At 35.1% G+C, this 11,470-nt stretch overlaps 3 protein-coding genes across 4 annotated transcripts; 1 reads left to right on the forward strand and 2 right to left on the reverse strand.

The window, feature by feature from the left end:
* Positions 1–159: 159 nt before the first annotated feature.
* On the reverse strand, positions 160–4,457 carry LOC141914139 (centrosomal protein of 57 kDa-like). Of its 2 annotated transcripts, none has more exons than XM_074805417.1 (9): positions 4,348–4,457; positions 3,970–4,150; positions 3,602–3,781; positions 3,124–3,365; positions 2,965–3,042; positions 2,098–2,337; positions 1,649–1,845; positions 1,384–1,525; positions 160–876 (listed from the first exon to the last, which is right to left on the reverse strand). In XM_074805417.1, the coding sequence occupies exons 1-9, from the start codon at positions 4,384–4,386 to the stop codon at positions 637–639; spliced, it is 1,539 nt and encodes a 512-aa protein (XP_074661518.1). In that variant the 5' UTR covers positions 4,387–4,457; the 3' UTR covers positions 160–636. The 2 variants fall into 2 exon arrangements, with proteins under 2 accessions (XP_074661518.1, XP_074661510.1); XM_074805409.1 differs by having other exon boundaries at positions 2,947–3,042.
* Positions 4,458–4,569: 112 nt separating this feature from the next.
* On the forward strand, positions 4,570–9,047 carry LOC141914244 (protein FAM76B-like). Its single transcript, XM_074805515.1, has 8 exons — positions 4,570–4,740; positions 4,967–5,031; positions 5,790–5,850; positions 6,067–6,222; positions 7,016–7,263; positions 7,675–7,758; positions 7,846–8,083; positions 8,173–9,047. Exons 1-8 carry the CDS (start codon positions 4,654–4,656, stop codon positions 8,230–8,232), a joined length of 999 nt encoding a protein of 332 aa, XP_074661616.1. The 5' UTR covers positions 4,570–4,653; the 3' UTR covers positions 8,233–9,047.
* A 261-nt stretch (positions 9,048–9,308) lies between these two features.
* On the reverse strand, positions 9,309–11,184 carry LOC141914215 (NAD(P)H oxidoreductase RTN4IP1, mitochondrial-like). Its single transcript, XM_074805485.1, has 8 exons — positions 10,925–11,184; positions 10,675–10,835; positions 10,396–10,589; positions 10,265–10,313; positions 10,062–10,192; positions 9,786–9,972; positions 9,616–9,708; positions 9,309–9,524 (listed from the first exon to the last, which is right to left on the reverse strand). The coding sequence occupies exons 1-8, from the start codon at positions 11,160–11,162 to the stop codon at positions 9,417–9,419; spliced, it is 1,161 nt and encodes a 386-aa protein (XP_074661586.1). The 5' UTR covers positions 11,163–11,184; the 3' UTR covers positions 9,309–9,416.
* Between the last annotated feature and the right edge of the window lie 286 nt (positions 11,185–11,470).

Consider the following 11,470-nt stretch of genomic DNA (forward strand, 5'->3'; position numbering starts at 1 on the left):
CAAATTTAGAAAATGTACGATGTCGACACTTATTAAGGATTCGAACAGTGGGTTACTCCTACTCCGACCACCCGTCTCAATCCGTCACAGGTTAGAATCCTCATTTGCGAATCGAAAAATTATAGAAGTAATTTCGACATAATAAACTTTATTTCTATGAAAAAATACAAATGGCAGATCGTGGTATAACAATATATTCGATCCTGCACAGCAGGAACAGGGAAAATCGCTTCTGCCAGCAGAAGGCTATCATCATCAAACCTTTTTCTATTCTATTCTAATGAAAAAAATTTCAGAGACTTTTATCATTTGAGACATTATCTACCACTGAAGAGTTATACATCATAAATCAAGGATAAGCTAATTACAAGTAGAATCCTTACACTTAACTAGAAAAACTGCAAGTTGGTGTCATTACTGAGTAAGGTGGATTCCACTGTAATACAAGTAAATTATCTTTAAATCATAAATATGAAGCAATAATACATAGTTTCATTAATCGAAGCGTAATTTCCAATCTAGTTTTTCTATATAATATAAATCTACAATTAAATCAAATAAATACTACAATTTATAATCGTGACTAAACCCCTTGACTACCACCTACAGAAATACTGTCATTAATCAACAACACCTTTAACAATCCCAGGAAATATCATCTTTGCGAAGAGCTGTCTGAAGTTTTTTGACATCTTTCAACAATTTGAGTTGATTATTTCTGGGAGTAATAGCCGAATGTACCGGACGACCCTTAGTCTTAATTGTAGTCGTAACTTCAACTTCACCATTAGCGTCCAGTAATCGTTCTGTTAATGCCGTTCGTTTCACTACGTTTTTAGTTTTCTTCACTTTTCTCTTCTTAGGTTTCCCTTTAACCTATTAATCAGAATACACGCACACATGTTTACTAACGATATAATCATAGTTTAACATGATATTCTCTGTAATTAGTAACAGTATACTATACATAGTTTGTATCTTTTCATGTCATTTCTTGAAAAGGACTCGAAGAGATGAGTCGAAATCGATCGAAACGTTTGAAAATGTAAATAAACTCATTATCATCATGAAGATTGTGATAGTTGCGTTCTTATTATTATTTAAATATCTGGATACTCTTCCGAAATTATATTCAAATAAACACTTTGAATAAAAGAAGTATTCTGCCTGAAACATATGAAGTCATATGATTTGAGACCGGTCCAAGACCATTCTAAGTTCTATAGCCAATTTAACAGCATTAAGATTTAACACCACTTTCCGACTGTGCTACTGGGCCCCCATTTCTAATGATTGTAGGTCCGCATTATTCAATAGCACAGTATAAAACAAATGCCTATTGATTCCTACTTGTTCCGTTCGAGATCCACACACAAACTCTACCTTGTCTCTGTGCTGTTTAAGACGTGTAATTTGATTATCTTTCGCTTCCATTCTTTGCACCAGAGTTTCCATTTCTCTTTCAAGATCGTGCTTCATAATTCCAGAAGATTCATCGATCTGCCTCATTAATTCAGCGTGCTCACTGTGAAAGCAAATCAGTTTTATTCATATAGTTGGCAATGTTTACCGGGTAAGTATTTCAATTTACAGTAAACCATGTGGTGTTGGATCGCACGGTTTACTGCAGTAGTAGTTGAAAACTTACAATCCCATTTGAGCGAATTCATCCTGAAGTTGAAGTAAAAGGTCACCGAGATCGCTTTCAGAACTCTGACCAGATGACCAGGATGAACGCCGTAAATTCTCCACCTGTTTATGTCCACATAAATAAGGACTGTGATTTTTCAGCAGTGATATCACTTGTTGCAGGTTTGCACCAATATTGTGGCTGGCACCAGTAGACTGAAAATTCATCACCAAAATCATCGATTTTTACACTCCATTCTAAGGCATCCAGCAGATAATTATAAACTAGGCATCCTGAAGTCAGGGCCATCAATCGCATCATTATGTCGATAATAACTAATCGAAATGATGACTTACACATAGTAAATTGGAAATACAAATTGGGACTAGAAAATAGAGATGACTCGAGTCATGTGGTGACTTATCCAATGAAGACTTAAGAGCGAGTTTGACTACATTGATTCTAACCTTTCCAGTAACAAACGGTATTTCAGCCATGTTTAATCTGAAATGTTGTTGTGAATCTCGTGATACCGATCGAGCTCTCACATGCTGCTGCTGCTGATGTTGTTTCTTCAGTTGCGGTTTTTCTGTACAACACTTCTTCTTCGCTGGTTTTTTCACAGCATTATTAACCGCTGATTTCTGTCCAGCCGGAGGAGACATATTTTCAATAAGTCGTCGATTCACTTCAGATTGAGCGGCCAACTGAGCAAGATAGAAAACAAATATTTAAAATGATAACATATAATTATGTGAGAATCTAGTATTTTGACAAATGTTGGTGTAGAAACAGCAGTGGTGAGATTGGTGTAGAGGATTGCAATTTTCATATCTTTCCACATCATTTTCGACAAGAATCAAAGGCATTGCAGTCTATTAAAATTGTGCAAACAAAAAAATTGTGAAATTTCACATATGCTAGAAAATCTTCACATTTTTTCACATCAATCTCACCCCTCCATCAGTAAATATGTTTGATTTTTATTTTCAGGCTTGGAAGCTGCTTAAGCGACTGAAGAATGAATATGATGTAAAAGGATTGGGTTAGATCGTTAGAAAACTGGACGACTTTGAACTTCAAACCTGAGGTTAACTTCAGTAATATCCAGGACCCAGTATCACAAAACTAATCAAAATTGATACTAATCGTTGACATCCATGAAAATGATAGGTTATCATCAACAGAATGACTAATATGTATTTGTGTTTTGTGAAACTGGATTCACTGGTTTCTCAGAAACAAATGTTAGTAATGAAGAAATAAAACCAGCACCAAACATCTAAAATGGAATAATTAGAGCATGCAATACATACGGTCTTATCTTCTAGTACCTCGGCTGATTTGCCTTGCAATATTTTCCGTTCAAGTTTCTCCTCTTTCAGTTTCTCTTCCAATTCACTTATTTTATTCTAAGAATTACAGCAAGAGCATCCGATTATAACAAAAAAATATTCAGGTTCCTGCAGTGTGACGATCGTAATACTAAATACCTGAGCCATATCCTGAGTCGCCGACAATCGAATTAAATCATGTTCAAGATGAGCGATTTTTTCCAGTTGTACTTTCCGTTCTTGAGAACTGCTGTATTGTTTTAGTTGATCTTTCACATTATGTCGCTCGACAGCCTCCTGTTTTTCTTGTTCGGCATTTTGTACCATCTTTCGCATGTAATCCAACTGTTTTTCTAAGAGTTGACATCTATTTTCAGCGCTGTTCAGTTGTGTTTCTAATTCTGCAATTGTAAAAATAGCTAAATCAGATCAATCGATAGCCATGTTTACCATAGATTTGTTTATTTTTAAAATCGAATACAATTCATTTCTTCTCAAGGTGTTTCTAGTACTACTCACCCGGAAGAATAAGACATCTACCAAAAATTTGAATTGCCTGACTTTGCCCAGATTATCAAGATATGAATCAGAATTCCCCGCGAGCCATGTCGAGGTGGGCTTAATCTGTTATATTCACCTTGAGTATTTTTTGACACAGCCGATTGTTCAGTAGAATGTGTTGCTTTATCTTGACACATCAGATCTCGATACTTCATCGTTTCAGTCGCCAGACTTTTCAAATTGCCTTCAGCGACCCTTCTTTCAATATCTAGCTTGCGTATTTTATCTTGCAATCCTTTCAACGCAAGCATTACACCTATTGAAATGTATCCATGATATAAAGTTATGATATGAACATAGATGATTTTTATCAAAGGCTCGTCACATAAAGCTGGGCAGGGTCCCGGAATCAAAGTTCTATAACAGCTAGCACCTATATTATTAAACATTTCTGGAGCCAGCCCAGATTTAGATGAGATATTTTTTTGTTGAGTGAGGTATTACCTGAACGATCATGAGAGGGAAAAGAAGAAAGAGGCGTCTCAACTGGAGGCTGAATAGAAGAGCTTTCAGGAATAATGTATGATTGAGGTTTTGGATAGTTAGCCCTTGCAGATAACGGTGTCCCATCATTGACATCTTGAGCTTTTGGCAAATTCATTTCTTCAAACTGTTCCTGCATTTGCTGAAATGTCAACGTGAATATATCTACTAACCTACACAACTCACGGAGTCAGAGACACAGGAGAGGTAGGCCTACAACTCACAACAAACAGACAGACACTACCTACACATATCATCCAACAAAAGGAAAATACCACACAATTTTGCATATTTCTAACCAACAATAATTTTCAGCAACACGTGGTCATTAAAACTTACAGGTCTACTGTTACTGTCCGGGTTAAAAGCGGCTTCCATCGTAGAATTTTAGAAATTCTTTCCCGATTGAAAACAAGAATGTTTGAATTTCACTGAATCCGGAAGTGATTCCGAACTGAACGCTACGTCCGGCAACCAGTCTAAAGGAGCCGTCCGTGCTGCGTCCATACAACAATCCGAGGTCCGACTTTTGGACTCCACCGACAACCCTGCGCATGCGTAGTTGAAATTGTACATCCTAAAAAAAGAAATTACGTTTTGACAACAAAAAGTGGAATATATGTTTGAAATCGGGTCGATTTGAATATGTCTGGTGTTGCTCTATTTGCTTGTACTCGCTGTCATTCGAGGCATCCGTTTGAAGAACTTTCACAGGGAGAACAATTATGCAAAGTAAGCATAAAGAATACAAATGCAATTTAAATCTAATTTTATTGCTTGAATTTTTGTTGTCCTTAATAATGACGTCCCGGCCTGAATTTTCTTTATGTCGCCTTATACTGTGGTGAATGTTCCTTGTGAATTTAGAAAAAGAACACTTGCACTTGATTCATGTTTCTATTATTTATTTATTGTTGTTGCGTGTTTATAATTCTATGTGTATATTTTTTTCTTACAGGAATGTCGCAATAATTTCCCTATTGTCAAGTGTACGTACTGTAGAGCTGAGTTTCAGCAAGATGAGTAAGTATTCTTTTATTCAATTGAGTGATTTTCTATTTCGAAAAAGTCTAATCATATCACTGTTTTTGACTGATGATTAAGTCCTAGGGCAATTAATATTAATATATATATTGAATAGAAAAACAGTTGATAAGATTTTTTATTGCCTTAAGATTTGAACATTCTTCAAAAATGGATGACACGATTTTTGGATGCAAAAAAGTGAAAATTTTGAAGATGGTTCATTGCTTAAGATATTATGAAATTATGCTGTATTATACGTTATTACATTTTTCTGACAACACAGAACACACTTTAAGCTTTCAGGTACATTCTTTATTTGCAGGTATTTAGGTATTTTTAATGTGGGAAATAGTAAATGATCTGAAAAATGATCGATTTTTATGGCAATTAACCTCGATAAGAGATAATTAGATATTCTTAAAGTATCAAGAGATAATTAGATATTCTAAAAGTATCAAAGCATCTGGAATTGACGAGAGAGTTTGTCAAAAAGACACAATTTTTTAAAATGTTTATGTAGGCAGAAAGAATGCATATTGATTATTTGAGAAAGATTATTGGGGATGTTTTTTGCTTTAAACTGAGCATTTCTTACATGATTAGTCAAGTAACGTATCGTATTTAACTTCACCATATGAGCTGCTGATATCAAAGATTTCATAGAGATAGATCAATTTAAACTGAGGCACTCACGTCGAGGATGGTGTGTCAAGGTTTTCTGAGCTAATAGCAGCTTTGGCTTTGTACATTTTCAGCAAAGGCAGTACGAATACAATTTGCAAGAAATGCGCCCATAATGTAAAGGTTTATGGAAAGGTTAGTATGGAGGGCTCACAGGATGAACAGCAACACTCGATTATTTACGATTAAGATTTAAAGTTTATTCGGTACCAAAAATGAAAATATTTTCAGGTATTTTCCAAAAGATTTGAATGATAAAAATTTTTTTAGGCTGTAATTTTCTTTTACTCATCAAGTGATTATGGATAGCAATCCCGTTAAGGTCCCTGTATCTCTTTTTTTTCCCTTTAGCCCACTGCTTGTGAATACTGTAACATCATTGCCGCATTCATTGGCAACAAATGTCAGCGATGTACTAATTCGGAGAAGAAATGGGGTCCCCCTATCACATGTGAGCAATGTAAACAGAGGTGTGCTTTTGATCGCAGTGAGGAAAGTCGAAAAAAGGTAGTAGTATTTTTAAAAACCAACTGAGGACGCTGATGGTAGTTCAAAATTTGCTTTTCAAAGCTGCTAGAATATATAGGTTTTTAGTTCATCAGTTCTAAGGAATTCTCTGGTTCATAAGACTTGAATACCGTTTTTGCTGTTTGATCGTTGATTGTCTCAATTCATTCTTTTCATATTGAACTATCATCATCTGTGTCTCGTGTTTGTGTTGGTGTATTTTGGAGAAAAGATATTTGAGCCCTTGATTCAATCTTGTGCCAATGGAAGCCTGTATATTTGTGTATGGAAATTATAATGATGTAAGATGTTTTAATAAAGAGAATTCTACTTGTTCATAGTGTTCTTGGAGTTATTTATTTTCAAGTTACAAAATGTCACACTGTTATGACAGCATGTCTGCAGTAATTGTGTTTTGATTAGTTTTAACACTCGTCTTCTACGCTCAGAATATATCACTTTATTCGACATTTTGTTAACATTTTGCTGAAGGAAATGTGTATCTCAATGTGTGATGCATTTGTCCGGATATGAGTACCTCGGTTATGTGTGCCGCAAGTGAATAGGTTATAACTCGTGGTACAAAATTTGAGAAGTTCGTGAGGGGCGTTCACGATTTTGGGTTCGAGATATTTTTAAAAATATCGAGTTTTCAATTGCGCTTGTATCGCCTTTTTTGTGTTCTGTGTTGCCAGGATCATGTAACTTGTGTTGTATAACATGTTTTCAGGTAAATTCAGAATCTGCGTTGTAGATAAATCGTTTAAAATGTGTTGCGTGCTAAATTTTATAGGTCGAAGGCAAGCTGTTATGTTGGATCTGTACGCTGACCCACAAGAGAGTAATGGCGCGGAATAAAGCCAAGATGAACGACGAGTTAACGCCGCCTAAAGTCTCCGATTCTGAAGTGAAGTCGGAGAAATCTGAAAGTCCAACTACAAAACATCGTCATCATCACAAACACAAACATCATCACAAAGACAGGGAAGAAGAAAGATCTAAACATGCGCATAAATCAAAGAATCATCATTCTGATCATAAGTAAGCATGGTATTTGCAGATCAGGGAATTCTTATCGCAGAACCTCGTTACAACGAACTTCAGGTCATAAGAAAGTTGTTCATTTTGATTGATAGTTCATGGTATGGAATTATCATAATTGTCTTATTTAGGATGAAATTTATTCTAGGTTTGTAATAACCGATAAATAGTTATATCTGACATCATTATAACGAGGTTCCGATGTATTTTCTTGAAACTCAGGGAAAAGTCTGGGAATTGGAATTTTGGTACTTGTTCTTTCTGGTAATGAATAGCGCAAGGAATTCTGGATTCTCTTATCTATAAGAATCCTGAATGTCGCTAATTATGAATAACTTTTTCTAAATCTAAGCTCTAAAAAAATTAGTGCTTGTGTTAAACCTATGAATGAATTTTCATTTTTGATTGTAGGTCACATCACCATCATCACAGTGACAGCAAGAAGGTGAAGCTCGACTCAAAATCAACTTCCAATGGGCTAAATCCATCGAGAATGTAAGAGTGAAATCATATAGATTGTATAATCTATTAAACTTATTATTGAAGTTATTCAAAACATCGAATGTATATTGAATGTTATAGGGGCGTCGACCAAGCGTTAGTGGATGCAGGCAGCAGTGATCACGTAATAGCAATAACTCAGCTGCGAGAACAAGTCGAATCTCTGAAGAAACAGCTGAAAGAAAAGGACAATCAGTTATTAGAAAAAGAGAAGAAACTCACTGAAGTGAAGGCGCAAAACTACGAAGTCGAGAAAGAATGGAGGCAGAAATTGGTGAACTTACAAAAACAGAACGATAATACAGTTGAACAGTTACAGGTAAAATTCAATATTCTATCCCTCCTCATTTTCACTCCTTTTCATTGTTGTTCTTTTTCTCATGTTTTTACTCAATGCCATCATTTCAGACCAAAACACGTCACTTACAGAAGCAAGTGTCAAGTATGTCGAAGGGCAAAAGTGGTTGATGACGCAAATTGTAAAAAGAGTTTTTTATACTTCATGTTACCGGTAAATCGTACAGGTTCACTTAAATTTTTGTGCCGTAAAATTGAAATCAAACAAACTTTATATCTTGGGAGCAAAGTAATTTGATTTTAATGTACTTTTAATGTACCTCATTGTTGTGCGTTTTATTGTTTTTAAGTTGTAGTAAATGAGAAGATCTCTAAAAATATAAAATGTGAGTTCTCGGCTACCTGAATAGGTCTCCTTAGTTGAAACTCATTCATCATAATTTATCGATATTTTCTTACAAGGATTCTATATAATTATTTTGATATGTTGTTCATTTCAAGCATTTAAATCCAAAAAATACTGAAATTCATGCACTGTCATAGGAAAACTAAGTACAGGTGATGGTATGGCTAGGACATGCCTATATATATATCTAGTGTAGAATTACAATTGTCATACTCATAATGTAAGGATACCTTGAAATTCATTTATATTTTCAATTTGATGTCTTGTTGTTCGATACTTATTCTTAATTTATATATTTTAACAATTATTTTATGTACTAGTTTATTTTCACGAAGCCTTTTAACACTAAATACGCTGCCATTACAACTAGTGAAGTCGATGTCCAAGGTATGTCGGCAATGTTAGATTTGAATCCACCATTTCATAGTGAATAATGTAATAATCATATTATCAATGCTCTTCTATATATCAAATCTGTAGTATATGTAGTTCAATTGTTTTGTTACACTGAAAATTGTATTATGTACATATTAATCACTATGACGTACACTTATCTCTGGTTCTCCTCATTATAACTCATTGTGCATATTGATTAATAAATGATTTTTTTACCGAATCAAAACATTTATCCTTTTTCCATCGAGTAGTTCGGTTAAAGTACTTGTAGGATATTTCCGAGTGAACAACGATACGTCGATAGAGAGCAGTCGATGATCGAGGATGTAAACAGGACTGACACGTTGAGGCATGACTCCATGAGAATCCACACGGACAGTTTAGAATAAGGATTTCAAATGACTGACAAAAACAACCTAATTTCTATGCATAAAAAACATCTCTAATAACTTTAATTTTATTGACAGAATGACACTATATCCTAGAAATAATTTATTTTAATATTTCACCAATCACTGTTCCTCAACAGCCACCAGAAAGTTCCATGTAATTATCACCGATGTCTAATCACCGTCTTTCCACGAGCATGTCCAGCTTCCAATTTATTAAATGCTGACGGTACATCTTTAAAATCAAATACTGATTCAACAACAGGAAAAATCTATAAATCATATTAACAAAAACATTTGTTACATCAATTGTACATGTACGTTGAAAAAAGAAAAATTCATGCTATATAGTGTAGTACCAACCTTTCCTTTGTCTACTAAACTGGAAACTTTACCGAGAGCTTTGCCGTCTGCTTGGAAAAATGACCACCTTACACTTTTTCCTTCTTTAGCACCCTGAAAGGATTTAATAAATCACTGATAGAATACAAAACCTTTCTTTCCAACATAAGACTTCATATGCGCACAATTACCTGCAATACATGGGATGTCAATGAGCCAGCTGAACAGGCTATACCCAAAGGTACTCCTCGTTTCCCAGACTCCTTCAATAATGGTGTCACAATTGAGACGTACTTAGCATTCATCCATGGACGCAATAATTTCAGTCCTAAATTCCGGCTTACTTCTGTTCCAACTGTATCTAACACAAAGTCAAACCTGAAATTATGAATGAAGAAAACATTCTTTATGAGTAAATAATTCTCAACGGTTCAAAAAAAACAGTCTAAACTGAATACCATACATACCCGCCAACTAACTCTCTTTCGATATCTTGAGTTTGATAATCTATGGTTAAATCTGCTCCGAGTTTTGTCACCATTTCGACTGCATCAGAAGCACATGTGGTAGCAACAAAAGCATTCCAAGATTTTAAAATCTGAAAACCAAGTGTATGGCAGTAATACATTCAGTCCTGCTATTAATGATTTGGATATCATTTGATACGTACCTGAATAGCAGTGGACCCTACTCCACCAGAACCACCAAACACTAAAACCCTACAAGTCAAAACAAAACAACATTAGCTTAATCCATTTCAGAGATTTTTACTTCATCCGCAAAAGTTCTTGTATAGCCTACTTTTTTTCTGAACAATTATATTCAGACAGCCCTCCAACTGAGCATAAAGCATTGATACTAGTGACAGACACGTAAGGAAGAGCAGCTGCATTGATATGATCCAGCATCTGCGGCTTCTTCGATATTTCACTCGCACAAGCGACAACATAATCAGCATGTGTTCCTTGTTTGTAAGGAGCTATAGCACCCCATACCTGTTATATAAATAACAAATATCATACAAACTACGAGTCTAGGATAAATTTACTTTTGAGAACTGGGGACATTTGATATCTATACCTGGTCTCCTACATTGACATTATTGACTGATTTACCAACATCAATAACGGTACCAGAAAAATCTCTACCGAGAGTTAGTGGAAATTCTGTAGTAGTTGCAGCAGGTTTACACAATCCTGATGACAGACGCAAGATATTAAGGAGTTCAGCCCCATAACCACCTACAAAATGAAACAAGACGACTGATAAATAAATGAGTACAAATTTGTGTGTATGAAAAAATATTAAAAAACATGATAGGTTATTTCACCTCTCATTAGCACATCTAAAGGGTTGATACTGGACGCATAGACTTGAATCAACACATCTGTGGGATTATTTATGTGGGGAACAGTTGCATTTTGTTCGAGATTCAGACAACTATTTTCCTTTCCATATTTCTTGATCTGCCATTGTGACATATGATTAATTGAAATTCTTCCCCTAATTGCGTCATAGTGTCGGTTGGTCTTAAGAAATAGATTATGTAATCTTATTAAACATTTCATTGTTATTATGCTGGGCCGAAATGAAGAATCAAATGAGGCAACAACCTTGAAACCGGTCAATAAAGTTTTTATTGTATTGAGTACAGGGCGGGTAGCTCCAAGAATATCCAAACCGCAATTCGATAATTATTACATAGGCATTCAACAATTCAATTCAATTGAATTCAAAGTGAAGTGAGCCTGTAATTCCAGCCTCGTATTCAGATATAGTGTGTGTACACTGAACAGCTGCATGTAGATACTGGTTGATGTGAAATGTATAACTCGGCATGACGGAGCGATGATGTATATGTAGTACAGCATCAGAT

The sequence above is a fragment of the Tubulanus polymorphus genome, chromosome 1 (assembly GCF_964204645.1).
Source record: "Tubulanus polymorphus chromosome 1, tnTubPoly1.2, whole genome shotgun sequence".
In the NCBI taxonomy this organism is placed as follows: Eukaryota; Metazoa; Nemertea; class Palaeonemertea; order Tubulaniformes; family Tubulanidae; genus Tubulanus; species Tubulanus polymorphus.

Bases quoted from the DNA above. Each gene is read 5' to 3' on its own strand.
- LOC141914139 (XM_074805409.1), bottom strand. From the start codon at position 4,386: ATGGAAGCCGCTTTTAACCCGGACAGTAACAGTAGACCT. The intron at 4,151-4,347 runs GTAAGTTTTAAT...TTGACATTTCAG, and splicing joins CGGACAGTAACAGTAGACCT to CAAATGCAGGAACAGTTTGA. The intron at 3,043-3,123 runs GTATTTAGTATT...TGTAATTCTTAG, and splicing joins CGACTCAGGATATGGCTCAG to AATAAAATAAGTGAATTGGA.
- LOC141914244 (XM_074805515.1), top strand. From the start codon at position 4,654: ATGTCTGGTGTTGCTCTATTTGCTTGTACTCGCTGTCATTCGAGGCAT. The intron at 4,741-4,966 runs GTAAGCATAAAG...TTTTTCTTACAG, and splicing joins AGGGAGAACAATTATGCAAA to GAATGTCGCAATAATTTCCC. The intron at 6,223-7,015 runs GTAGTAGTATTT...TAAATTTTATAG, and splicing joins GTGAGGAAAGTCGAAAAAAG to GTCGAAGGCAAGCTGTTATG.
- LOC141914215 (XM_074805485.1), bottom strand. From the start codon at position 11,162: ATGAAATGTTTAATAAGATTACATAATCTATTTCTTAAGACCAACCGA. The intron at 10,836-10,924 runs GTGAAATAACCT...TTCATTTTGTAG, and splicing joins TTTAGATGTGCTAATGAGAG to GTGGTTATGGGGCTGAACTC. The intron at 10,590-10,674 runs GTATAGATATCA...TTTATATAACAG, and splicing joins ATGTCAATGTAGGAGACCAG to GTATGGGGTGCTATAGCTCC.